This window comes from Crinia signifera, chromosome 3 (genome assembly GCF_055691185.1).
Source record: "Crinia signifera chromosome 3, ASM5569118v1, whole genome shotgun sequence".
NCBI classification, from domain to species: Eukaryota; Metazoa; Chordata; class Amphibia; order Anura; family Myobatrachidae; genus Crinia; species Crinia signifera.
In genome coordinates this window covers 12,529,721-12,554,273 of record NC_139219.1, presented here as the reverse complement: position 1 = coordinate 12,554,273, position 24,553 = coordinate 12,529,721, and the positions used below count along the sequence as shown (strand labels likewise).

The 24,553-nt window shown below is 47.0% G+C and overlaps 1 protein-coding gene across 1 annotated transcript in view; it reads left to right on the top strand.

Annotated features, from left to right (window-relative positions):
- Window positions 1-1,747: 1,747 nt before the first annotated feature.
- Window positions 1,748-24,553, top strand: part of GTF2A1L (general transcription factor IIA subunit 1 like) — a 58,583-nt gene continuing 35,777 nt past the window's right edge. The window contains exons 1-5 of the mRNA XM_083175276.1: window positions 1,748-1,894; window positions 4,860-4,961; window positions 9,531-9,654; window positions 19,363-19,409; window positions 23,483-23,576. Coding sequence (XP_083031402.1) covers window positions 1,865-1,894; window positions 4,860-4,961; window positions 9,531-9,654; window positions 19,363-19,409; window positions 23,483-23,576 — 397 coding nt within the window. The 5' untranslated portion in view covers window positions 1,748-1,864. The remainder of the gene's footprint in view (window positions 1,895-4,859; window positions 4,962-9,530; window positions 9,655-19,362; window positions 19,410-23,482; window positions 23,577-24,553) is intronic.

The following is a 24,553-nucleotide window of genomic DNA, read 5'->3' as shown; positions in this document are numbered from 1 at the left end:
CCCCATGGGAAGGGGTATGTCATTTTAAAACATTTGCCCTGAGCATCAACCCTAGTTACACCGGGTCTGCATGCCTGCCAACATGACCCCCTCCAGGAGGAACAGAATGCTCTATCCCTAGACCAGTGGTAGCCAACCCTAGCCTACGAGAGCTACCAACAGTGCACATTTTCCAGACAACCTAGCTGCTGCACAGCTGCACTCATTAATCACTGACACATTTTAAAAGATACACAGATGGAGCTAATTAGCTCACTTGTGATTCTGTGAGGAGACCTGCAAAACATGCACTGTTGGTAGCTCTCGAGGACTAGGGTTGGCTACCCCAGACCTAGACTAACTGTATGATTGCCATCACCTGTAGTGAAGCAGCTTCCTTATCCAGTAACCTGTTTAAAACAGGTGGTGGCAATCATAAATGTAGAGGTAAGTCCAGAAGCAGAGCAATGTGTCCCTCCTGGAGAGGGTCATGTTGGGAGGTATGGGTAAAATCCAGACACGGACAGTAACTCGGGGGTGTCCCTTCCTGGGGGCTTCACGTGACAGCTGTCACCAAGGAGAGGAGGGGTAGAATAAAGAATCCCTGTACAGGCATGTAGCAAAACTGGAACGGTCTGGACCACACGGGGAGGCTGTAATCTCCCCTTCCCTGTGTCCCTGGTGAAAGCTATCACAGGCATCCCCCCGGACAAAACAACCCCATGACGGGACACCCCCGGACACATACCTCCCAACATCACCCTCTCCTGGAGGGACACAATGCTCTATTCCTGGACTTTCCTGGTAATGTATGATTAACATCACCTGTGTTAAAGCACCTTTCTTATCAATGAATCTGTTCAACAAAGGTGATGGCAGTCATACATTACCAGGGAAGTCCAGGAATAGAGCATTGTGTCCCTCCTGGAGAGGGTGATGTTGGGGGGTATGCGGACACTACAAACTCCGGACTGCAAATTATGATGTCCGGTCCAGCGGTCCGGGGTCTAGTCCGGGTCCAGTTTTTACATAGTCCCAGTTACACCTCTGTTCATGCATGCCCCGATTTAAAGGGATAGTATGGTAAGCCCATCTATAGAGAGATGATATTTACAATGCACCATAATGTGTATTGAACTGTGGCGCTCTTTATTTGTACTCTATTTTTTGTTATTTATTCAATGTAATACTGTTTTGTCTCCCTGTATTGTTCGTTTGTACGGCGCTGCGAAACACTTGTGGCGCCTTATAAATAAAATTATAATAATAATAATAATGGGTGAGCAAAGGGCGGCCTCCTTGCCCGGAGTGATGCATGCCATGTGGGTACACCATACCTCCCAACATGACCCTCTCCAGGAGGACACAATGCTCTGTTTCTGGACTTTCCTCTTAATGTATAGATTGCCATCACCTGTGGTGAAACATCTTTCTTATTAGCTAACAGGTTCAACACAGGTGATGGCAATCATACATTAAGAGGAAAGTCCAGGAGCAGAACATTTTCTGAAGCACTTTAGTTATGTCAGACCAGAGGTCCCATGTTCTGAACTTACACATATATGTATATAAACAGATAATTTTAACAATGAAGCTCAGCAGGTCAGTATGAGGGGCAGTGACCCTGGTGTGTAGCCTGGCTGCTGGGTATCTCGCACAGAAGCTCTGTGACTGTGAGTGTGAATCTAATGACGCACAAAGCCCCATCTGCCGCCCACAGCACAGCATGCTATCAGCCAGGAGGGGGCGCCCGCGGGCGGGGTCTCGTTACAGCTGGGAGGCGGCGCCGGTGGAGGCAGGGGCAGGGTCATGTGACGCAGTGGCCTGTTGCTAGCAGTAGGGGCGGCCGCTAGGTGGCGTTACCCGGCGGTGGAGGCAGGAAAGTATGGCTCACTCTGGTAATCCCAACCCGGTGGTAAGTGCTTCAGAGCGGGGACAGGCCGGCAGTGGCGCCTGGTCCTCACTGGTGGTCAGTATTATCAGTAGGGGGTGGGTATGGGGCGGGTATGGGGCATAGTTTGGCTGGGGGAGGATACCCATAGCTGCCCCCACACTAATTTGCTGGCTAGTGCATCTACCCATGGCACAATCCCTGTATACCCAATATCAGGCTCAGGGTTGCAGTTACTGACTGTCTGTGTCCCAATGGTGCCGTGCCCCCTTCCCTGTGTCCCAATGGTGCCGTGCCCCCCTCCCTGTGTACCAATGGTGCCGTGCCCCCCTCCCTGCGTCCCAATGGTGCCGTGCCCCCCCTCCCTGCGTCCCAATGGTGCCGTGCCCCCCCTCCCTGCGTCCCAATGGTGCCGTGCCCCCCCTCCCTGCGTCCCAATGGTGCCGTGCCCCCCCTCCCTGCGTCCCAATGGTGCCGTGCCCCCCTCTCTGTGTCCCAATGGTGCCGTGCCCCCCTCCTTGTGTCCCAATGGTGCCGTGCCCCCCTCCCTGTGTCCCAATGGTGCCGTGCCCCCCTCCCTGCGTCCCAATGGTGCCGTGCCCCCCTCCCTGCGTCCCAATGGTGCCGTGCCCCCCTCCCTGCGTCCCAATGGTGCCGTGCCCCCCTCCCTGCGTCCCAATGGTGCCGTGCCCCCCTCCCTGCGTCCCAATGGTGCCGTGCCCCCCTCCCTGCGTCCCAATGGTGCCGTGCCCCCCTCCCTGCGTCCCAATGGTGCCGTGCCTCCCTCCCTGCGTCCCAATGGTGCCGTGCCTCCCTCCCTGCGTCCCAATGGTGCCGTGCCTCCCTCCCTGCGTCCCAATGGTGCCGTGCCCCCTTCCCTGCGTCCCAATGGTGCCGTGCCCCCTTCCCTGCGTCCCAATGGGGCCGTGCCCCCTTCCCTGCGTCCCAATGGTGCCGTGCCCCCTTCCCTGCGTCCCAATGGTGCCGTGCCCCCTTCCCTGCGTCCCAATGGTGCCGTGCCCCCTTCCCTGCGTCCCAATGGTGCCGTGCCCCCTTCCCTGCGTCCCAATGGTGCCGTGCCCCTCTCCCTGCGTCCCAATGGTGCCGTGCCCCCTTCCCTGCGTCCCAATGGTGCCGTGCCCCCTTCCCTGCGTCCCAATGGTGCCGTGCCCCCTTCCCTGCGTCCCAATGGTGCCGTGCCCCCTTCCCTGCGTCCCAATGGTGCCGTGCCCCCTTCCCTGCGTCCCAATGGTGCCGTGCCCCCTTCCCTGCGTCCCAATGGTGCCGTGCCCCCTTCCCTGCGTCCCAATGGTGCCGTGCCCCCTTCCCTGCGTCCCAATGGTGCCGTGCCCCCTTCCCTGCGTCCCAATGGTGCCGTGCCCCCCTCCCTGCGTCCCAATGGTGCCGTGCCCCCCTCCCTGCGTCCCAATGGTGCCGTGCCCCCCTCCCTGTGTCCCAATGGTGCCGTGGCCCCCTCCCTGCGTCCCAATGGTGCCGTGCCCCCCCCCCCCCCCCGCCAGCAAAGATGGGTGCGTGCATCCAATGGACAGTTTGTTAACTGCGGGTGCACACACCAAGGGCATGCGCAAAGTGCAAACATCGGCCATGTGCAATAAAAAAAACCCTGAATAAGGTCCCTGGAGTGATGGGTACGTAATGTGCTCCAGATTTTGTAAATGCGTGGAAAAGCAATTTTCGTAATTATGATCCGCCAACCTCCTGACACTGATAATATTGTTAGTTATACGGTCAAACTTCTGAATGATTTTCTAGATTAGATGATACAATTCTGCGTCGTTCACATGCCACACGCGTAGCAAAGAATTTTATGGTCATAAAAAATAATTGAACTTGCTCACGTTGCGAGTAAGAACGGTCTGTGTAGCCACAATGACAGGTTTATTTATGTTCTGTTTTCTAACCCTGTAGCCACGTCTCCGAGTGTGGACAATGATGCATGCAGGAAAACCTCATTTGCCTTGAGAGGCTTTCTTCACACTCACAGCTATAAGTAGATATTTGGGCAGACCGGTTCTCCCATGTGCTCCCCCCCAGCCCCCTTCCCCTGCAGCAGCACACAGCATCTCCCATGTGCTCCCCCCAGCCCCCTTCCCCTGCAGCAGCAGACCGGTTCTCCCATGTGGATAGTAGGGCATGAAAAGGTCGGAGGACGCGTACCGCCGCCCCTCGCGGGCTCGCTACGCTCGCCACGCTTCGGGTTCACGTTGATCGTGGGGTGGCGTTAAAAATTGTGGGGGCCATTTAAGACTTCAGGGGGACTATTAGGGCTCTGTGGCCCATTTAACATTGTTTCCTATGTAAAAATCGCGGGCATTGAGGCATTTAACACTAAAATCGCGTCCAATCTGACTTTTAACATTGATCCCTATGGGAAAATCGCGGGCATCGCGTCGCACCCGTTTTTTATGTACCCGCGATTTTTTGCCCGCGATGCTAATCGCGGGCGCCGTTCTAGGTAAAGAGTACCGATCGTCTTTATCTCTGCGGGTGATGGTGACTCGCGGCACCACAATCACTATGGACAGGTGAGATACACACGGTCACTCAGATGTAGGTATCGAGAGTTACTGCATTCACAATTTCCACCTCGTTTATTAATTGGGAATTCAATTCTATGGGATTCAGTCAGCTCATAGATGCATTTTTTATGTTTTTTTTTTTTTTTTTTTATATTTACGTAATTGAAATATTCACACACACACACATATATATTTATATATTGCTAGTAAGCCCACTCGTAGCAAATGCTTCCAAAGCTAGTAGATGTAATTTCACTCGCTGCCAACAGATGGCAGTGTTTCGGAGCCACACAGGCACTAATATATAAATGATTAATAAAAATGCGTGTATCGTTGATCTAATGTTTATCCACATATCGGATTTCTTGTGTCATTAGCGCAAGTTCCTCTTGTTCATATCTAATCTAGGATATGGCCCTGGTGACAACTGTAATCTCTTCTTTATTTAGCCCAAACTTTATAAGTCCATTATTGAAGATGTCATTGAAAGTGTGGCGGATCTTTTTACAGAAGAAGGGGTGGACGAGCAAGTTCTTAAAGATCTAAAGCAGGTACGTGTCAGCTTCTAGATTTGGGTGTGGTATAGGGTTCTGACAGTTGGGATCCCGATAGTCATTAGGCCGACGTCGGGATCCCTGACTGGCCGGACCCAGACAGCATGGTGAGCGCAACAAAGCCCCTTGCGGGCTTGCTGCGCTCGCCATTACTGCGCTCACCACGCTGCGGGCACAGTGGCTCGCTCAGCTTGCCACCTATTCTATTCTACCTCTATTGGGGTTGTGAGGGAGAATAGCCGGTGGCCGTCAGGCCCCCGTGTGTCGGGGTTTTGACTGTCGGGATCCCGACGTCGGGGAAATGACTGTCGGGACCCCTAGATTTAGCTTTTATTGTATTACAGTTGCTGTAACCACTAATGATGTGATTGGTGCAGACTCTCGCTCCAGCCCGTAGGGCTGGATGCCAGGCGCATACAAGGCATGCACAGAAATAAATGCTGATATTCACCAGTATGTACAGCTGAATGCATCCCTGTCATCTCATCCTTCCCGATCCGTCCACATGTGGCTGTATATCAGATACAAGACACATTAGACAGATCTCCTTGTGAACGCCACACCGCCGCCCTGTTACAGCCATTTAGCATAACACAGAGATGACATTAAGATGCCTACAACTTGTCTGTAATTGTTTACAGTCGCACATGCTTAGCTACAGAGCGTGCACGCTGCTACAAGTCAGTCTGCAATAGCGTTACATGCAGCTCTGAATTAGCTTTGTAAGAGCAGCGGCCATCGTTATTTCCCTGCTTGTCAGTGACCAATGACTATTATTGGACTGATAAATCAGAGGTGACATCTGTCATTTACAGTAAGAGAAGTAGGCAGATGGACTCCCACCTGTTAAAAAGTTTATACTCCTGTAACCCTATCCAGGGGTCCTGGTGTTCCTCTTCTAACCATGGCCAAAACCCCCCAAAAAACACAAGGGTTTTGATTGTTGAGAGGAGAACTGGGAAGAGCCCCAGGGAAAATTCACTTGGCACTCAGAGGGTTAAATCTACAGTAGCAAATTTCCTGCTTTAGCGTTACATTGATTTTCAATTATTTTAGGGAAATCTAGATGTAACAGATGTCTGCTTTGACCTTTTTTTATTTTTGGCCCATGAGTCCTATGTTCAGTTCCGTGTGATATTCTGTCACCTTTCAGTATTATTATTTCAGTATCTCGCATTTTGCCACACACTCCCATAGGGGTGCACAGGAAAATACATGATTCGGTGTATATAGGTAATTAGTGTTCATTCTAGATCCCTGCATCTTTGAAAACCTGTGCAGTTCCTCTTGCTTGCCTCCGGTGCCGCTCTCTGTTGTATTTCTAGCACAGGTCCGTTCTGCATATAGCACAGGTCCGGTCTGCATATTGGTGCTTAAATACAGACTACACTGTGCTACAAGCGCCACAACAGAGAGTGGCGCGCCAGGCCGAGAAGGGGAACTGCGCAGGTTTTGGAAGATGTAGATATAATGGTGTGCGAGGGGACGCGGTACACTTAGACCAGGCGTGTCCAAACTATGGCCCTCCAGCTGTTGTGAAACTACAAGTCCCATCATGCCTTGCCACGGTTTTGCTAATAGGGAATGAAAACTTATGGCAAGGCATGCTGGAAAGTGTAGTTTCACAGCAGCTGGATGGCCGCAGTTTGGATATGTCTGACTTAGACGGTGTTCATGTCGACATTAGGGCCAAAAAAGTGGGAAACTCATCTCAACCTTCCCATTGTCGACATAATGCTTGTTGACCTGACCCTGTCGACCTAAAGGTATGTCGATCTTCATTGAGTGGACCCTCTGACCCAAAATGTATTGCTCCCTGACAGTCTGGTTTAGCATCATTCTATGAAAATAATTCTTTTTTTTTTATATATATCTTTTGAGGTTTCAAATTCTTTATATTTCCATTGCCATATAAGTCTATAAATGTAACTTTGGACGAATATTAAAGTTCATGCATAATTAAAATGGCTTATTTAAAAGTCTTTTGTAGATTCCAGCGCGCACCCTGCTGTTCGGACACATTGTATCGCCGTGCACTAACTCACTTCGCTCCTTTGTTTGCTCCTGGAAGTGAGATTAGAGGCGAAGGCTCGTTGCACACACTGAGTGACGGCGCCTGATCAAGGCAGTCATCTAAATTAAATCTGCTTCATCTACTTAGATAATGGAGACATAATGAATGTAGTGCTTTAACCTCTAGGAGGCGCACAGTGGAGGACTGGGGAGCGTAGATTAGAATTCTATGCCGGATTAGTGTCTGCAGTAATAGTATGAGAGAATCCCGGCGCTCCGGTATTGGCTGAATATTGATTTTCTTATTCAATGGATTTGACTAAACACTGAATCCTATAAAACCGTGTTATTGCATTTTACATTTACTTGCAATCTAATCATGTGCTGTTAAAATGATCCAAAGTTACCCTACAGAACTAAAAGTATGGTATGTGGACTGCTGAACATCCCGTATCGTTCCTGGGCATTATGTGGGTTATTCTGGTTCACTCCTGACAAATTCCTTCTCAAATAGACAAAACCAAGTGCGCTGCAGGTGGGGCAGATGTAACTTGTGCAGAGAGAGTTACCTGTAGATTTGGGTGAGTTATTTTGTTTCTGTGCAGGGTAAATACTGGCTGCTTTATTTTTACACTGCAATATAGATCTCACTTTGAAGTAAAATCCCACCCAAATCTAACTCTCTCTGCACAAGTTACATCTGCCCCACCTGCAATGCACATGGTTTTGTCCATTTGAGAAGGAATTTGCCAGAAGGAGTGAACAAGAATAACCCCCTTTATGCTTAATCCTCAGTTTCCAGCATTTATCCATTATTCTTATACAGGGCCGGTGCAAGGCACCGGAGCGCCCCAGGCGAGTCGGGGTGGGGGGTGGGGGGGGGGGGGGGGGGGGTACCTGTCGTTCGGCGCTGTGTATTTAAATCTGGCGGCGGAGGCAGCGGGGGTCCCTGCAGTCCATTAAAAATCACGAGCGATATCCGCCGGGCTATGCGGAAGCGCTTCTAGTGTGAAAACACTGGCAGCACGCTGATTGGCTGAGATCAGCGTGCGCCGTGCTGCCAGAGTTTTCACACTAGAAGCGCTTCCGCATAGCCCGGCGGATAGCGCTCGTGATTTTTAATGGACTGCAGGGACCCCCGCTGCCTCCGCCGCCAGATTTAAATACACAGCGCCGTAGGACAGGTACCCGGGCTGCACAAAATGCCGCCCTCCAGTGGCCGGCGCCCTAGGCAAATGCCTAGATTTGCCTAGTGGTGGCGCCGGCCCTGTTCTTATAATAATTATTATTATTGTAATTTATTTTGGCATACAGTATATACTAGCACAGTGTTGCTCAACGTTTCATTTTCTCCTCTGATATCCCAAGTATTGGTAAGGTTGGTTTGTGTTCCCCCCCCAAAAATGCAGATTGTATGCAAATTAACATGTGCCCTCTACAGAGACTTAATCTGCATATTCATGTGAATAACAATATGGGCCAGATGTATCAAGCTTCAAAAAGTGATAGTGGAGAGTAATAAACAGCCAGCCCATTGGCCCCTGACTGCCATTTTACAGACTGGGTTTGAAAAATGACAGCTAGGAGCTGATTGGCTGGCTGTTTATTACTCTGCAGTCAGTAATAGTGCGATTTTGATTGGGTTTGAATTGCGATTGAATCAAACAATGAGCACAATGTATTAGATTTGGTCTATATACAGTAGTACAGATCTGTGCCTGCCAAGACTATTTTTCTATTCGATTTACAATAGGCGCGAGCGCGCATTGGGATCGAGTCCGCATCGAATGCTGCAGAAAGCATTCAATTTCTATTCGATTTTGCTTATAGAAGCAAAATCGAAAAAAAAAAAAATAGTGCATATCTCACTGTGTGTACGCTCTATCAGGAATTGTTTATTGATCTCCAATGAGGAATTATGTGAAAGCTGACCGTCTTCTCTTGAATTGTCAGGAACATTCTGAGGTCCAGGTCACAAATGTGTAAAGGTGCGTTACGCACGGATAGATTTGGCAAAAAGATCTGGGCGTTCCCGACCGATTGAAACGACCAATCGCTCAGATCGTTCCGTGTGTATGAACGATGCCTATGCGCATACCCGCCGGTCGTTGGTAGGGGTCTTTGGTCTTTCCTGCATGCAGAAAGATCATAGACCAGTCTTTAGCGATGCGTAACAATCGTTTCCTGTGTATGAACGATTTGTTAAAGCTGATTGACTGGCTCCCAAACCCCTCCACCATCGTTAAAGATTGATCGTTCTCGTGCAATCGTTTGTACAATCGTTCACTATTTGGCACCAAATTGTTTGTCCAGGAGTTCTGAGGAAATCGTTAAAGAGATTGGATCGTTTGCTAAATCTCTCTGTGTGTACGCACCTTAAGTTCCTGTCAGTCATACTCTGTATTCAGAACATCTGTATAGCTTTGAGTTTGGCGTTAGGCGATGTCCGGAGACAGGCGATTTCCCCTCTGTATATCCCCTGCAGATCTCTACATTTAAATCTTTATTTTTGTTTCAACCTTCTCAAACGTAAATAAATTTTGTCTGTTGTAGTTGTGGGAAACCAAACTCATGCAGTCCAAAGCCACGGAAGGTTTCTTCAGAGATAACAGTAATATCCCTCAGTTTCTCCTTCAGCTGCCGCAGCATTTGCACCAGTCCCTCCACGCGTCTGCAGGTTTGGGACCATTCTTGTTTGATATTGTCGTACCGTATGTGTTTCATGTGTTTGTACTGTGTGTTACTAACTTTTACTTGTCATGTTCATTCTTGTCGATCAGTCAGTTCTGTTGCTGGCACAACCCCAGGGAAACCTGTTCTAATGTGCATGGGGTGCTCCTATGTCAGATCACCCTGTGCAGTGTGAGAGCCGCCATCTGTCACTCACCAGCTGCATAACCGGTAACATAGACTAGTTCGGCCTAACCAAACGGCTCCTGAAAACATTGCAGCGTATATACTTCCCAATAATCGTTTGGGTTTAAACCGTCTCTTCAATTCCAAATCCTCTTGCCAATGGTGTCTCCATTCACTATAGGTTAGACTAGACATCGTGGAGAGGGGTAGGTGTATGAAGCGTGGATGAGGGAGAAGTGGTGCCTGGTAATTTATCACCGGCCAATCAGCTCCTAACTGTCCCTTTTTAAACCCAGCCTGTTACTTAACAGTCAGCAGTTGATTTGCCGGTGATAATGTACCAGGCACTTTATCACTTCTCCTCCCTTATCACTGCTTCATACATCTACCCCTGACTTCCATGCACATAGCGTTTTCTGAATGATCACAAAATGACGTGAATTTACTTACGGTAGTATTTACTTAGCTTAAGTCCTGCTGCAGGAGAGGGATAATGTTCGTAATATAGGACTTGGTAAAACAAGAAATTGCTGTTCCAATCCAGCACCCACTTCCTTCCTTCACATAGGGCGATAATCAATCTGGGGCCGTTTCCGCTCTGCAAATTCAATGTTCCGGCTGTCGACTGTTGAAAAAAATGGGCATGTCAGCAGTGGAAATTTGAACAACGGCTGTGAATTTGACAATCCGCAGCCGACTGTTTTGTCGGAAGCGGCAGCATTGAATAGGTGGAAGACGGTATTTACCCCAACGGGAATAGCGGCCAATATTGAATACCCCCCATAATCTTACAGAATACCAAACTGATTCTTTATCTTCAGTAACACCGTACTGTGTACTGGCGGAGTTCTCTGCTTCAGACCCGACGTAACGCACCAGAATGCTGTTATCAAGAGAAGGGTGTTCTGATTACTGTAAACACTTCTAGCTTTTTGGAATAATAGAAGATATTTTTTTTCATTAAAGGTATTGAAAAAGAAGCACCGCAATTAAGATCTGCTTGTAGCTTATTACATGACCTTCGTTAGCTTGGCTCTACATGGAGGAAAGTGGCTTTACTTAGTGTATTATTACCTTTATATGCTGCATGTAATCACGCTTTGTAACTATCACCAGGAGTACAAGCACTTTTTTTTTTTAAAGCGGCAATCTTTTACACCAGTTTGATTTAGCAGTGTAAATGATTACCACTTAAAAAAAAACCTGGAGATTTCTTACCAAATCTCTGACTTTCTAAATCTCTAATCCTATTACATCTCACCCAAAATCTTTTTTATTTAACATTTTTTATTTGAATTTACTGTATATAACAGATGTGGGCGATGCTGGCATTTTTTGTGGATATTTTGTGCATCTCTCAAAGGGCTTCTATGGGGGGTATGCAATGTCTTTCGAGCTCCCGCAGCCATCTCCCGACGGGGGAGATGGCTGCGGGGCCCTATTCAATGCGGTCTTCCCCGACAGCATTGAACAGGGGTTTTGCGCAGAACGAGCCCGACATCACAAGCTGTCGGGCTCGTTCTGCCGAGAAAAGCCGGAAATAGGCGAGCTCCCGGCCGGAGCTCGTCTATTTCCGTCATCAACTCGCGGCCACGCCCCCTTCTCGCCGCTCGGCGGCCGGGACATTGAATCCCGACTGCCGAGCTCCAGGCGAGCTAACCGAGAACGGGACGGGCATTGCTGTCACGCTAGCTCGACAGCCGTGCCCCTGACATTGAATACCCCCCTAAAAGTGATCTGATTCTGTCTATCATTTCTCTGTTGCATCCTAAAAAAGGATAGACCAAATCAACACGTTGTTTTTTAGTAAGTTTATCCCTAAATTTACGTAACTTTTTGCCATTTTGAGGTCAAAATTCGAGTCAATCTATTCGACCAAAGTGCCAATTTTTTTTTATTTTTTTTTGTGTAGTCAAAAATTCCGGCATGGAACAAAAACACGTGGATGGGTTGAGTTGCTCACAGATCCACGTGTTTTTGTCAAAATTGCTGCCATTTTCAACTTTTTTATTTGTCGCCAGCGCAATTTCAACCTAGGGGGGAAAAAAGTGAAACTTCATCAGCAACACATGACTAAAAACCATCCGAAAAAGGTGCTCTGCAGACATCCAAAACAATGCACACACTATACATATGATTAAGGTAGTACAGCAATAGAAAAGTCAGAGACATAAAAGAAAACCTTGAGAGCACAGTAAGCATAATGGGGGATTGGTGCAGGCATTTTGGATAATAACTTCCATGGGTTGTGTTAATTCACCCTAACAAGGTACCAGATGAGGCAGCCATCTTGGGCGCATTGCATAGGATTACCTGTTAACTCTTATGCTGTGTACACACGGTGAGATTCCCTTGCTATTCGACTTAAGATTCGAGTGCTATGCAATCTTTGCTATATCTGTACTATATACATACAATCTGCATTCGATTTGCACTATATAGTCATTGCTGCCTGTCTATCTGGGTTTCGATTTGTGCTGTCACGGGAACTCGTATAAGGATCGCAAGGTAAAAAACCTGTGCGATCTGATTGCGATCTGCATGCGATTTTGACTATATAATCAAAATCGGTACTTATGTAGTAGCCAGGCGCCCACTAAGCAAATAGCTTAGTGGGCGATTCTGCGTAAGAAAATTGCATTACATCGCATGCGGTTTTTGCATGCGATGCGATTTTCCTATGTAATTTAATCGCTGCTCTCTGGCCTTGGGCGGTGCGATGAGATCGCACTGCCTGCAAAATCGCATGCGATTTTTTTAGGGTGCAATGCCATTTAACGTTGACATGGATAGTGGGGGGTATGAAAAGGTCAGGAGGACACGGTCCGCCGCCGCCCCTCGCGGGGCTTGCTGCGCTCGCCACACTTTGGGGTGGCATGGATAGTGGGGGGGGGGGGGGGTGCCTAAATCCCATTGGATGTCATACAAGTGTACAGTACATTAAATGGCATCGCACCCTATAGAGAGCAGTGAATAAATTACATAGGAAAATGCGATGCGATTTCACTACGGTGCCGTACATATGCAAATTTGGCGCCCGGCTACTACATAAGTACCCCTGTGTACACACCATTAGAATAAATTACACAAAATGAGTGATTTCAGTGTAGAATAGGGTCCCAACAACATAGTCCGGTCCATGAGTTTTTTTAATCCCATCCACAAGTGTACCATATGAGGCAGCCATGGTGGGCGCACTACAAAGGTTACACTCTGGGAGGTGAGCGATACAAGAACCCAGTGCAGATAAGGGAAAGCGGATCCTTGTGTAGTAGCAAGAAAACATCCCTGTGACCCACATCCCGCCCATTAAGGAACCACCTGAGACAACCAGCAGGGGTGCACTGCGTAGGTCACTGCTGGCAGGGTGTGCAATTTGCGGAAGTATGCATTACAGGAGCTGGTGTAGTCGTATTCTGTGGGGTGGGGAGGGGGATGGGCAGATCCTATTTATTGGCCCTTATTCTGGCATGGGGACCGATGTTTTGCAGCAACATTTCTGCACAAGTGTATACGCTGAGTGCATGCAAAGTCAGCGAAAAGCCTTGCGAGCTGGGGGTGGAGAGGGGTGTGGGGTGCCGGCCTGTGCCATTAGCGTATGTGAACGCCCAGCATTTCACGGACGTTCCCAAGAAAATGGAGAGAGATAACGCACCAGCCAATCAACTCCCAACTGTCCTATTTCAAACACAGCTGATTGGCCGGTGCGTTATCTCCTTACACTTTATCTCCACTTTATCTCTTCACCAGGCTTAATACATCTGGCACAGTCTGAGAAAAGAGGCGGATTATGTGATAATGTGAAAAGTTACTAAGGAGACAAAACAAAAATTCTAGTTTGTCCAACCGATAAGGGTTTTAATCCTTAGCCAACATTTTAAAAATAAATTAAGTAATGATCCAATTAAAGCAAATGTGTCTAATATGTGTTTGCCAGTTAAGGAGGGTGACGTAGTAATTGGTCTACATGTGTTTAGTTGGTACATAATGTATCTGTATTATACTCCGGAATAGCAGTATGGTCCAAGGATTCTAGGGGCCCAACCCCTCCTTCCTTGTAGGATGTGTTAGAATGGTGCGCTCGACACCTGTTCTTGTGAAGCAGTATTAGCCTTATAGGCTATTTTGTACTACTGCGCCTCCACCCCACCTGTGGGTGATCCCCAGTGTCTCCATGCGCTGCGTACACTTTGAGTGACAGCCCGCCCTTACCTCAGACGGAGAAGCTCACGCTGCTGAAGAAGTTGAGCTGTGTGTGTGTCAGCGCACCTGTCAGTGTGTGTCCCGCACCAGTGTGTACACCTGCCTGTGACCATGCTTGAGGTAGTGGATCACCAGTGTCAGTTGGAGGGAGTGGGACACTTTAGCTCTTTGTGGCACAAGCTGCCATTTACATTTTTTATCCCCTCGAATGGGTCGTAAGGGGCCCCAGGGCATTGCAGGGCCTGGACGGTGCACATTGAATAGTGTTGGGAGGGCGCTCACGGAGTTATTCCGATCAGCGCGCTGCTGGAGAATGCCGGTACTCGCGGGTGTTTGGTTCCGATTACTGACATTTTCTGACGCAAGTGCCCCGCGGCGATGCTGTTTGCGCTGTGCTAGGGCTTGAAACTGCATTGTCGCCCTAGATTTGTCGGATTTCTGCCCGTTCCCCAGGTGTGCCAGCAGAAATCCACTAGTAGGAGTATATCTGCGGAGCTCCCTCCCAGCACTGCGCACCTTGTTGAATCGATCACAATAAATCCAAACCATGGCTCCCCAGATCTAAATCCGATTACTCAGGGTACCTAAAAAAGCTCACAGCAGCACCCTAAGGGGCAGTAATCAGCTAGAAGCATCTCCCCAATGTGTACATATGGCTCCACCTCACTTTTTCCATACAAGAGAGCAGCTATCATAGTTATCGATTGTAACCTACGCCTAGCCCGTGCTAGGTACGGGGGAATCAACCTGAACTGGTGCCCAGAATGCCGGCACACACAACTGTGTTGTGGCTTCACACCCACGAAACACTCATATAATGATTCTCTTCCGTGCGTACACCCAGAAACATCACGGACCGAGAGAAACACGCGTCGGAATCGCCCAGAGATGCACCAAGATGTGAACATTCGCTAAGGCAGATATCCACTAGCTTAAAGCTTGCTGGATCCGGCCTCGTTCAGACTTTCTTACCTCTCCATATCCGGCCCTGTAATATTTAGTTGTTGGCATCTCCGCAATGCAACCAATTAAAGGGACAATGTTTTCATGAGTATGTTTCCTGAAGCTTTAGACAGAAATATGATCTTTTATTGCTCCTTCTTGTGGGACTTCATCCACAGGCTTCAGGGATTCCAAAAAGCCCCGACAAGTACTATTAATACTAGTTTTATACTGATTCTTCCTGCGAGATATACGGCTTAGATCTGGGTGTTCTGACCATCCCTCCAGCTCTGAGATTACCGGCTTCTGGTGACAGAATTTATACCCAGCACCTGAGTGGTTCTAGGTGGCAGCTTGAAGGTTTGGATTGTGACCGCAGGCTAGCTGGTCATTCATTGGTGCAGATTCTGTAACGCAAATCCATGGCGAAGATATACCAATCTTCCCCAGTCCTTAAACCAGTTCTTCCTGTGCTGTCACTTGCTTATTTTCCAGTGCTTCAAGGAGGATTCATTCAAGTTCCAATTGGGTAAATTATACATTTTGATCGTTGCCTCTCAAAGAAGCCGGTTAAATTTGGCATGATGCGACGATGCCCCGGCTGTGTGTGTTTATCGGCCAACACCACAAGTTTTCATCTACGGAGTGCTCCAAATTCAATTCCAACCGAAGAATTGGAGAAAGTTAGACCACATCCCTGAAAGCCCCATAAACTATGCAACGTCTGAGGGGAAAAATCACTTAAACCGCCAGGGGCTTCCTGGGCGGCAGGATCACATATGATATATCGTATGAGTACCCATACCCTGCTGCCGGGAGGCTGTACGAGCCGGAAGACAGACGTGCAGCACGTCCGATCTCTGACTCCCGATCCGATGCACACTTAACCGCGGATCGGATGTCAAACACATTATTATTATTATTATTATTATTATTATTATTATTATTATTATAATTTTATTTATAAGGCGCCACAAGTGTTTCGCAGCGCCGTACAAAGGAACAATACAGGGAGACAAAGCTTGGCATAACATTGAATAAATAACAGAAATACAGTACAAATAAAGAGCACCACAGTTCAATACACATTACAGCATAAATGTAAGTAGTGAGGACTCAATCAACATACAACTAGAGGCTTGAGGCCAATGATGGAGATGAGTATGCGGACAAAGATGTTGGGCCCTACTCGGAGGAGCTTACAATCTAGTAGGAAGGGGAGACAGACAGATTACAAGAGGTGCACGCGAGTGGGTGGTGGTTAGATAGCAGGATGTAAACAGGCAAGGGGTCGGAGAACCAGCTGGTTTATGCAGTGGAAGGGTACGCTTTGATGAATAGGTGAGTTTTCAGTGCCCGTTTGAAGCTTTGCAAGGTCGGGGAGAGTCTAATGGAGCGAGGGAGTGTGTTCCACTGAAGGGGTGCAGCACGGGCAAAGTCCTGTACTCTAGCATGGGAAGCAGTGATCAGGGTGGAGGAGAGACGACAGTCGTCAGCCGACTGTAGAGGGCGGGAGGGTGTATGAATAGAGATGAGGTTAGAGATATAAACACATGCAATTTAGCCACACTTCACCCAATTTCTCAGCCTGATCCATTGCAATGGACAAATTGCATTAGTGTATGGCCAGCTTATATATTTTATTACAGTTCTTGATGACTTGTAATCTTAAACCTTTGTTCCCCCCCCCCCAGGTTGCTTAAACATGTTCATAGGTTTGAAGATCTGCGGACCTTGCCCAACCCGTGTTTTGTGCTAAACCTTAATGGCCCATACACATGGGGCGAGTTGAGCTCTGTTCTGAGCAGTGGTGGCTCGTACCTTCTTGGCGGAGGGGGGATGCCTCTGGCCGCAGCTACCCCAGGGGTACCGTGATGCAGACACCCCCTGTCGCAGCCGCCGCTTCTTCTCCCGGTCCCCGTGCCTGTGCTTTTATGACAGACGCCTGTACTGCGCATGTGGCCAGCTTCTATGGGCTGCTTTGGCAACAGCCCATAGAAGGAATCATGGTCCCGGCACCTGTGCAATATAAATAACAGGACCGGCACTGATATATAGGTACTGCGCAATCACCGATTTTGTACGGCAGCCCACAGAAAGGCGTCCCGGAGGGAGGGAACGTCTCTCTTCAGTCCGCCACTGCACTCCTCTTTTTATAAGGCAGTTATTTTATTTAACTTTTACTGAGAAAATCTCCCACAGAATTAGTTTTGGGTGTGTTACCGGTTTAATTTTCAGGCGAGCGGCGTGTTACGTAGAAAGCATTAAGTTACAGCAATGGGTTTTTAATATAATTCCGTAATTCATCAAAGTACATTTTGCTATTTTTAAAAGTCAAAACACAGAAACAGAAAAAATAACTTCATTATTTATGGGGTTCACGCAAAGTGCAGAAGACGGTTCCTGTGAACAGCTGTGTTCTTGTAAGAAGCGAGTAATTTGACTGAGAAAAATGAGATCTCTCCCTGTAAACCATTAGTTTATGTTGGAAATTTAATAACTCCAAATCTCTTTCACTTTGTTTGACAATGAAAATGATGATTTGCGCATATGGGTTTAATTATAAAGTATTCCTAGCAATATTCGCAGGCGCCTGCTGTCCCACATACAGGGGCTGTCTCTGCATGCACCTGATCTGCCAACGTGGATGGTCCTAACCGTCGTCTGTTTTGTCAAAGTGATCCTATTTTGCAGTCTGTAACCAAACCACAGCAATTGGCCTTTTATTATGTGCTCTTGTATAGAGGTGAGTATATTGGGGCTGATTCACAGCTGATCGCAAAAGCTTTTTCAACCGGACAAAACCATGCTGCAGGTGGGGCAGATGTAACACGTGCAGAGAAATTTAGATTAGATTATAGAATTATCGTTAAGGATATGGACGATAACAACATAGTTAACGCTGTTATCGTGCATATCATTCAGTGTGTACCCATTATATCGTTAACCATGCGCGTTTGGCGGGGTCCCATTTATGTTAATGATGTTCACTCTATTAGCGCTATATCTTCCATTCTGTGGCAACGCCAATAATGTTATCGGAGGTGCCGCAAATCGCCTAGTGTGTATGCACCTTTAGGGTATTAGCGTCACGGGTAATGATTAAGTACTAGGATTAAGGGTGAGGGATAGCATATTTATGTTATGGTATTAGGATTAAGGGTGAGGGTATTTGTGTTATAGTATTATGATTAATGGTGAAAGTTATGGTGTTTGTTTTAGGGTATAGGATTAAGAGTGAGGGTTAGGGTGTGAATTAGACATCCGTGTCGAGGGTTACGGCAGGCATGTCCAAACTATGGCCCTCCAGCTGTTGTGAAACTACAAGTCCCATCATGCCTTGCTACAGTTTTGCTATTAGGGAATGATAAAACTATGGCAAAGCATGCTGGGATGTGTAGTTCAACAACAGCTGGCCATTCCTGGGTTAGGGTATTAGGGTGGGAGTTGGGGCATCAGTGTCTGGTGTTGGAGAATAAGGGTATGTTAGGGCATCCGTATTGGGGTACAAGGGCACCAGTGTCAGGTGTTGGGTATTAGGGTGTGAGTTGGGGCATCCGTGTCAGGTGTTGGGGTATAAGGGTGTGAGTTGTGGCATCCGTGTCAGGTGTTGGGGTATAAGGGTTTGTTAAGGCATCAGTATTGGGGTACGAGGGCACCAGTGTCAGGTGTTGGGTATTAGGGTGTGAGTTGGGGCATCAGTGTCCGGTGTTGGGGTATAAGGGTATGTTAGGGCATCAGTATTAGGGTATTAGGATGTGAGTTAGGGCATCAGTGTCAGGTGTTGGGGTATAAGGGTGTGAGTTGGGACATCAGGGGCTAGGGTATGTTAAGGCATCAGTATTAGGGTGTGAGGGCACCAGTGTCAGGTGTTTGGGTATAAGGGTGTGAGTTGGGGCATCAGTGTCAGATGTTGGGGTATAAGGGTATGTTAGGGCATCAGTATTAGGGTGTGAGGGCACCAGTGTCTGGTGTTGGGGTATAAGGGTGTGAGTTGGGGCATCAGTGTCAGATGTTGGGGTATAAGGGTATGTTAGGGCATCAGTATTAGGGTGTGAGGGCACCAGTGTCACGTGTTGGGGTATTAGGGTGTGAGTTGGGGCATCAGTGTCAGATGTTGGGGTATAAGGGTGTGAGTTGGGGCACCAATGTCAGGTGTTGGGGTATTAGGGTGAGAGGACATGTGGACACATACAGGGCCAGGTCACTGAGGTTCAGTTAATGTCCTTGCCTGTACTTGTTACTTATGTAGAGAAATGTTGGTATTACTGTATGTCGCGGACGCCATTGTAATTACACATACTGTATATAAATACTTATTATTGCACCAATGGATTTTTCTTGTGTTTTTTAACACACTTTTTACTTTTTTCTTTGTTTAAAGTTCTTCAAGGTGGCAGAAACATTTCAAGTTTTGCTGGAACAGACCTGGTAGGTGGATATTTCCCTTTTGTTCCTATTTCTGTGTTTGACATGATAAAGTTTAGAACATTGTACTACAGAGCGTTGCTGTGTCTGTGCTGGGTAACATGGCAGGAGGAACGCTCCCCTAATTGTGTTTGGCTGTCACACTTATTAGTGTCATTGTACTGTACAGAGATAGAATTCAACTTCATTCCTTATACACCATTGGAGCTGCTCTGTTGATCCACTAAGGCACACTAATTAGGATTCCCATGGGCAGGATCAGCAGTGCCTAGAATATGACACATAATGGGACAGAGAGACATACTAGGCAAGTTCATTCAAACCAAGCATTTTCCATTCTACACAGCGCACCAGGCAGCCATATTGGGTGCACCACGTTGGTTACAATGTGAAAATAACAAATCCGTGGCAATAGGACATACACAGATAAGACTGGAGGGGGTGACACTATTCTTGCCCAGAGGAATAGGCCCAGACCTGTTTTTCACTTCCATAAGAGTGGGCCTGGAGCCTTCTCACTTCCCCTCCACACAGTAAGGCTGGAGGGTGATAGGTGTCATTTGGAGAGGAGGACTCCCGATACCTGGGAAGTTGGCGTAGCTCTGAATCGGTCTTTTCCTTTCCTTTGTCTGCGGCCATAGCATTATTTAGTGGCATATGCAATCAGGAGGCTGACACCAATGTTACGACAGCGGCCCTTTAGATACACGGAAGCTTGCCGGTGGCAAGATGACAGTTGTGTTCCGGTCACGGTGATCTCCTCCCCCCTCGGCTTCCATAAGGGTAAACTGGCTGTCAGTATTCTGGGACTGGCATTGTCAGAGTTCTGGCGTCGGTCTTATCACCGGTGTCGTGATTTGGACTCCGGTATAGAGAATACCGGTATGCTGACCGGATCCCACAGTAGATGTGAACAGTGAATGTTATCACAACGTTTTACAAAATAAAGTCCTGTTGTTGAAAACTTCAATGAGTTGTTGTGACTTGTGTTGAAGACTTGGTAGCCAATCACACAAGCTCGGTCTTCTCCCTGCTGCAAGATGTAGAAGCACCAACGTTCTGAACCATGTCTGATATCTTTAGATGACATCACTACTGTAAGAGTAGGCCACGGAGAGCTTCATTATTTCAGGTGTATTTAGGTCGCTCAGTAATTTAATAGACTGATATTACTTTTTCAATTGTTCTTGACTTTAGGGTTTTATACTACAGTAAACATGTTTTAGAACAATCCCATTTTCTCAGTTTTTAGTTAAATTGAATGTCTCCTTGTCCTGTGCAAATAAAGCTCAGAACAAAGCTTTGGGTATATAAAAAAAAAAAAAAAAGAAATCCTAGATTTATTGTGTTTAACGAAATGATTGACTCCCCAGTGCAGCAATTCTTTCTACAAAGGAAATCAAATATCGTTCTGGTAGTCCAGTGGTTCCCAACCTGATAAACCAGTTGGGGACACTTTTAAAAAATGATTGATAATGAAGAAAGTAGTCGTCGTCTCACGGTCATGGAGACAAACCACTTTGCACCACTTCCGGTTCCGTCATCAGCGTCTTTTGTGCTTTTGCTCGACCAGCAATCTATTCGGAGCTACCCGCGCTGCCTTCAGACATCAGCGTTCATCTGCCCCGCACGAACATGGATGGAGGAAGGAGCGGCATTAATATTACAGGTGTTAGCGGGAACCCCGGAGACAGTAACAGCCAGCAAACCGACACAGGGGGAGCAGATTCCTGACCGCACACTACTCCTCCACTACTCCTTAATATAAGAATACACATAAGGATACGCATACCGCTCACTTCCACTCCACTCCTAAGTACTGTGGATATTTCAAGTTGAGAAGAGGGGGTACTGCTAAATGAAAATCCTAATCGAGGGTTCAGAAGACAAAAAAAGTCGCCCTGTGAAAATCTGTGAGCGAGTGGTGAATAAATCGCTATTTGCAATTCTCTGTAAACCACACGCACCTCGCTCACAATGGATTTTCCCAGACTGTTCAAGTTTGCGTAACTCTGACCCTTCCAGAATTCTGAGACTGAGACAGGCTGAGCTGACGTCACGCACACTCTCCCTGAAAACACCGGGGCACTCCTGCGTTTCTCCTGACACTCCCAGAAAATGCACAGTTGCAACTCACAAATGCAGCCTCTTATCAATCAAATTGTGAGTGTATTTCGATTGGATCCCGGTGCTATTTTTGTCTCTATTTTGGCTTGCGCATGTGCACTACGATCTGTGCGCAGTCAATCGATAATTGATTCATCTTGCCTTTTGGACGAACCATTGGCCAACCAAGCATGTAGACTAAAGGGTATTGCTGCCCCCCCCCCCCCCCCACCTTTTAATTATTCCATTTTTTTGCTAACCTAAACTTTTTTTATTTGTACCCTCAAGCAGTTAACTGCTTTAATTGCAGGTTAGATTTCTGGGCGACACGAATTATATGAATGAAATTTTAGAAACAATGTTAAAAAATAAAAATAAATTATTGGATTTTTGCCTGCCGCCTCCTCGGTAATATTTCAAATATCACATGGAAAAGACATTTCTGTTTTGTATGGCCTGAAACAAAATACCATTGATACCGTCCCTCTGAGATACCGTAAAAAGGGTGTAACAAGTCCTTCCATCACCAGTCGTGCATTTAGTCAGATCAGCTCAACAGAACACGATCATTTCAAGACCCAAAACGTAAAAATAATCCTTTTGTGTCTTCACTTATTGGCACAGAGGAGTAAAGCGGTTTTACAACGTAAATAAGTCCGTGTGCTATTTTCATACTTTATTTCCAAAACACTGCTTGGGAAAAGTAGGAAATAACGGAAGTTTAGTGCTAACGGATGTATGACAATACTTTGCAATACTATCTTGTTCTGCAGGTTTTTTTTTATGTTTGTTAAATAAACCCCTCTACACGAACCATTCTAAGCCTTGTGTACATGATTACTGTACAGATGGAACCCTGCAATCAGGTGTACACCGCCCCGTCACAGTGAAATCCCGCCTTGCACAAGCCTGCAAATTGCTTAGGGCTTGTGAACATATTGCAGTCCAAGTCTGCGAATCGCTGCAAATCCGTTCGCAATCCGCTCAAATGATTTTTTATTGTGCGGAAGTCCAATACTCAGTGGCTGCGCTAGAACCAGGCTGATCAGGGCTGGAGCTGACGTCACACGCCTTCCCCTACAACGCCTGCATTTTCCATGACACTCCCAGAAACCGGGCGGTTACCACCCACAAACGCGGGCTACCTGTCAATCACCTTGCGTTCGGCCAGCGATCAGAAAAGAAAGTAGTAGGATTTTATCGCAGGATGGACACATGCGCAGTCTATAGATAATCACCCGGCATGATCGTTTGCAGTTGTGCGATCAGATCTGAATTAGGCCCATAGTTTCTTTGTGGTGGGCTGCGTAGAGAGACGCATTCCTGTACGTCTTCCGTAGTAGTGACGGCTATTTGTCCACAACTTTCACTGTGTTTGTCATAGTTCATGATAGGGGAAATGTTTTCCATCTTATTCAGTGTGGCGTCAGACAAGCCCTTTGAGTTGCGCATCTAATTGTTCTAAGAATCCAGAATTAATCCTCTCGTTATGTCTACAACACTACCGCACAGGGGAAACCATTCACTTCCATGTTATTCCGAGGTTTATTTCAGCATCTCTTGCTCCTTTTTATCGCACAGTTCTGATGTCGACATTTTGTTGAAATGGCTACATAGTTACAATTCTAAACATGTCGACATTTCACCACTTTTGACAAGGTCAGTATCGACATTACGACCGTGCCAGCATTAGAAATCCGACACGATAAATGTCAGCACCGCATACCGAAACCCTGAAATGTACAGGTGTGCTTGTGCGGTTTCAAGAAGGATCCAGCGGGGAGGAAGTATATTGGTAGTGGGGAGAGGTCCTGTGTTGTGTGTTCTGCTGAGTATTGCGGCTGTTTTTTATGTTTTTATAAAAAATGAAGATAAGCTGGAGTTCTTTAAAAAATATATGAGCATGTGTGTCTAATTGTTAATTTAATCTCCTATGAAAATGGTAATCTCATATTATAATGTGCTTTCAGAATTCAACTGGATCAAGTGGTACATTTACTTTGCCCCCTGGCATCACATATCCCATCCACCTACCAGCTGGAATGACGGTGCAGACGGCGTCCGGTAAGTGGGCCGTTTCTGCTGTAGTAGAATACCTTATGGCGAGTCATCGCTACGCTCCGGTGCGTTATGCAAAGACTTTCACTCTATGGGGAGTATTCAATTCTGGGGGCGAGCGGTGAGGGCTGCCTGCTCAGTGTCACCGCTTGCCCCATCAGTATTCAACTGATTCCCCCTTGCTCCGTTTTTTTTGAGCGAGGGGGAATCGGAGTGTGCGGCTGCAGAAGCAGCGAAACCCACGGCTAAATGAAGCGGGTTCGCTGCATTAGCCACTGTGTTGCTGTTTGGGGGAATCCTCGCTGTCTTGTGACAGCAAGGATTCCCCTGGAACGTTAAATAGGGCGAGGGGGTTAAACAGCGAGGATTGCTGTTTTTTTGCGATCCTCGCTTTTTAACCCCCTTGCCAGCCGCTCACCGTGGCATTGAATATGGGGTCATATTATGAGCCCCTTCCGTGTACAGCGCAGTGTAATATGTCAACACTTTTTCTAATTTACAAGGTCATTCTAAACTTAATATGTCCCAGTCTCATTTCTAAACTGGCGCACTGATCTGACCAGGGAACTGCAGCATATTTCTCTATGACTACCCTATATATTTAGTGAGATGGGAGTTCCTTTGAAGATTGGTTGTTGCTATGGCCAACCAATCAGATCTATTATCTTCTAAAATAAGCTAAATAAATAAGTAGATTCTGATTTGGTTTCTATGGGCAACATCAGAATCTACTTATTTATTTAGAACATTCTTAGTAAATAAGAGATTAGTCGTGTATAGGAAGGTTACTGTATTGGGTAATTGTAAGTACAAAAGCATTTACATAGAATAGTTTTCGGTTCCTTATTAAATACAGCTAAGAGTCTCCAGCTAATTGCGAGTCTTCGCGTACATTGCTGGTCTCTCGGCAAAAGTTCTGATGGTTGCAATTATGACCGCACAGATTTAAAAGAATGAATGGGCTATATGGGAATATAAACAAT